The sequence below is a fragment of the Lipotes vexillifer genome, unplaced genomic scaffold, assembly GCF_000442215.2.
Source record: "Lipotes vexillifer unplaced genomic scaffold, Lipotes_vexillifer_v1.1 scaffold1529, whole genome shotgun sequence".
In the NCBI taxonomy this organism is placed as follows: domain Eukaryota; kingdom Metazoa; phylum Chordata; class Mammalia; order Artiodactyla; family Lipotidae; genus Lipotes; species Lipotes vexillifer.
Genome location: NW_006784325.1, coordinates 190,152 through 193,576, shown reverse-complemented (window position 1 = coordinate 193,576; position 3,425 = coordinate 190,152). Strand labels below are relative to the sequence as shown.

The 3,425-nt window shown below is 63.7% G+C and overlaps 1 protein-coding gene across 1 annotated transcript in view; it reads right to left on the bottom strand.

Moving 5' to 3' along the window:
• The window catches only part of FBRSL1 (fibrosin like 1), a 108,456-nt gene that overhangs the window by 5,608 nt on the left and 99,423 nt on the right, over positions 1-3,425 (bottom strand). The window contains exons 15-18 of the mRNA XM_007456689.1: positions 2,683-2,743; positions 1,760-1,828; positions 1,572-1,601; positions 1,218-1,289 (exon numbers count right to left, since the gene is read on the bottom strand). Of these exons, the coding sequence (XP_007456751.1) occupies positions 1,218-1,289; positions 1,572-1,601; positions 1,760-1,828; positions 2,683-2,743 (232 nt within the window). The remainder of the gene's footprint in view (positions 1-1,217; positions 1,290-1,571; positions 1,602-1,759; positions 1,829-2,682; positions 2,744-3,425) is intronic.

Genomic DNA, 3,425 nt, shown 5'->3' with positions numbered 1-3,425 from the left:
AGAGCGTGCGCAGGGGCCGCCAGTGGGCTGCCAGAAAGGTGGGGTGCCACCTGCTCCACTGGCCTTGCCCAGCGGGCGGAGACAGGCTAAGATTCATCCTGACGACGTTTCAGCAGATGCAGGATAACCGAACGCCATGGGTGACTGACACAGGAAGGTCCTGATTGAGGTGTTTCACTCCTTTTCATACGCTTTTTGAACGCTGGTGTGTTTTACACTTAAAACACATCTCAATTTGGATGCTACATTTTCACTGGAGATACTTTGTCTGTTTAGATTTTGTAAAATTGAGCTGGAGACGTACATTCCCAAACCCAAGTCGTTCCAGTTTCCCGATGACTGATTTAGCCTCAGCGTTAAGATTCAAATTTATTGAAGTTAAACAAAACTACGAAGCCCGCCCCTGGGTCGCAAGGGCCGCAGGAGGCACGGGGCTAGGTGAGTTCTATCTGCCGAGATGGCAGCGACAGAGCGGGTGCTTGGGCCCTAGCTGGGGACCCTGCCCCACCTCCTTCACTGTGCCTTCTAGGTGGCTCTGTCTGAGCATCTGCATGTTGAATCGCACAATAATCTGTCATTAATCCCTTTCTGTGACTGGTCCTTTGTAGCATATTTAGGACGTGATAAGTTAAAAGTATTGTGCGCGGGGTAACGTGTTATCTGAGACGGCAGACGAGAGCACGGAGACCCTTCTGCGATACGAGGGCAGGGTCCTGTCCCGGCCCCCTCAGCGCCCCGGCCCATTGCCCCAGCTGTGGGTCCCCAGGTCTCCCACTTCCCTGCGTCGCTTGGCCAGGGTGCCTGGCACCACCTGCCGGGAGGGGGACGGCCTCGAGCTGGGTTCCTGTTCACCACCTGTCACCCCCCGCAGGAGCACGAAGGCTCCGCGAGCGCTTTTGGTCATCTTTGCCCCTGGCTAAAAACCCAGGCACACAGCGGGCCCAAGTGCTAACAGACACCCGCGGGGAAGAGGGGGACAGGGCCGACGGCCCGCTGGGAGGACACAACTGATGGCGGGGAGGCCCGCAGCGCCAGCTCCTCCCAAACCCCTGCCGGCGTCACCCTGGGTGGCTGGGTGGGAAGTGGCCTTGAGTTCCCCACACACTGCTGTCCTGTGCCCTCCCCACCTCCAACCCCTCCCAGCCCAGCACAGCGCCTGGGCAAGGGGCACCCTCTGCACTGCAGGCCTGGCCGGCAGGATGAGCAGTCAGGCTCACCTTTATCTTCTGCTGATGGTGGTAGATCTGCCAGGCGATCTGCACATGCACAGCACACCACTTCCCGGGCTTCTGCGACAGGGCGGGCGACGGGCTCAGCTCTGAGGCCAGGACCTCCTTGCTCCCCCCCACCCCAGATTCCTACTTCCCGGGCTTCTGCGACAGGGCGGGCGACGGGCTCAGCTCTGAGGCCAGGACCTCCTTGCTCCCCCCCCCCCCAGATTCCTGCTGTCACAGTGCACCCCTGTGGCCACTCAAGAGGCACCCAGAGTCCTCCCTGGCCTCGGACCTTCCTTGAGGTCCCGCCAGACCCCTTCCTCCCAAGGTGAGGCAAGCAAGCACACACACACTCACCCTGACTGCTGTCCGGTATGGGTCTGACACCTGCCATCGACAGAGAAAGAAGCATTAGACCCAGGCTCTGCAAGCAGCCCAGCCCCGCGGGGGCGGGGGGAGAGGACTATGTGGGCCTCCACGAGGAGCCACGCCGGTGGGAATGCCCACCAGAGAAGAAAGGAGGCACGGGCACCGCTGCCACCTACCCCGGGGGCTTTCTGTAGGAGGGTGTTAACAGCACTGGCCTGGCCTGTTAGCTCGAGTGGGTTTGAAGTCTGAGGGGAGAGACGGACAGGGCACGAGATGACTTTGCAGGCCCCATGCCCGGGAGGCATGAGAGCCCCCAGGCGCCACCCAGGGGCAGCCTGGCCTCCCACCGTATCCGGTCCGGAGATTTCAGAAAAGGCTCTTGATCGACGTGCCTGGGCCAGGGGCTTCCCCAAGGGCCAAGGCAGCCCCGCTTCAGGCAAGGTGAGCACAGCAAGCACAGTCCCTGGTCCTGGGGCGTCAGGGGGTGCTTCCTGCCTGGGCCTCCTGCAGCGAGGATGGCCCTGTGCTGCCGCCATCCAGACCCCAACCCTGAGCGCTGCCAGCGGGAGAGGTGAGAACGAGCGAAGCCAGGCTCTCCCGGCCCCATGGGGCACAGAGGGCCCCACCAAGGGTGAGGATGTTCTGCACTGAGGTGAACACCCCTTGGGGGCCACCCGGGATCACGACACACACAACCACGTGCCAGGCGGCTGGAGCTGCCCCGGGACTGCGAGGGCTGGCTGGGAGCGGTGCGGTCCTGCAGACCCCACCCACAGTGCCCACCCCCCTCCTGGGAGCAGCTGGTACCTTGGGCTGAAAAGCACCCTGCAGGGATCCAAAGGGACCTGGGTGTGGGAGCAGGGCGGGCAGTCCTGGGACGGCTGGAGGGAAAGGCGGGAAAAACTGCAAGAGAAGGCGGGAGGGGCATTCCAGGGGCCGGACACTTGGACGCCCAGGGCAGGGACGCCGGGCCCAGCCCTCTGGTCCCCACCCCATCACCCCTGCACTGGGTGGGAGGCTACATGGACACGGCACAGCCCCGCCGCCCTCCACACCCCTCACCCTGCCTGGAGAGCCCAGAGCGTGCAGGGACACTCACGTTGGAATGTCGGAAGTAGGGACTGTCCAGCTTGGGCGTGTACTTGTCAAACTGGAAGGGAAGGAGGCAGAGAGTGAGGCCTCCGGCCACGCTGACACCCTCCGCTGGTCAAGCACCCACCCACGCCCTCCAGCCAGGCAGTGGCCAGAGCGAGGCTGGTGGCCTTCAGCCAGCTGTCCCCTAGGCTCCCCGAGGGTGCTGCCCCTTGGCCTTCCCTGTTCTAGTGGTTCCAGCACGGGAGGCGCAGACTCGCCCATCTGGTGTCTGTGGCCATGACTGGGGTGGGGGTGAGGGCATGGAGCCCAAGGCTGGTGGTTAGGCCGCAGGACACACCGAGGCCACCGGCAGACTAGTGAGTGACCAAGCAGAGCTGGGTGGGAGCAGAGGGGACTCTGCCTCACGGCAGCTAGCTCAGGGCATGAGACCTCGAGGACAAGGAACATAGGAAGAGTCCTGGCTCCCGTGGCCCCTCAGTCCTGTCGGGCATCCGGACCTGCCGCCCTGCTACCAGTGGAGATACTGAGGACCCCACGTGGGTGCAACTGGCCCCACGGCCGTGTGGACACGCGGTGCTCCCCAAGCCCGAAAGAACGGCCCAGGATGAGGAACCTCATGGCATGACCCGGGGCGGGGCGGGGGCGGGGGGGGACGAGAGGACGAGCTGGATGGACAGCCGGACGGAAGGGGATGGTGTCAGCCTGCATGCGTGCAGAGAGCGTCTGCGTGTGCCTGCTGCGTGTCCC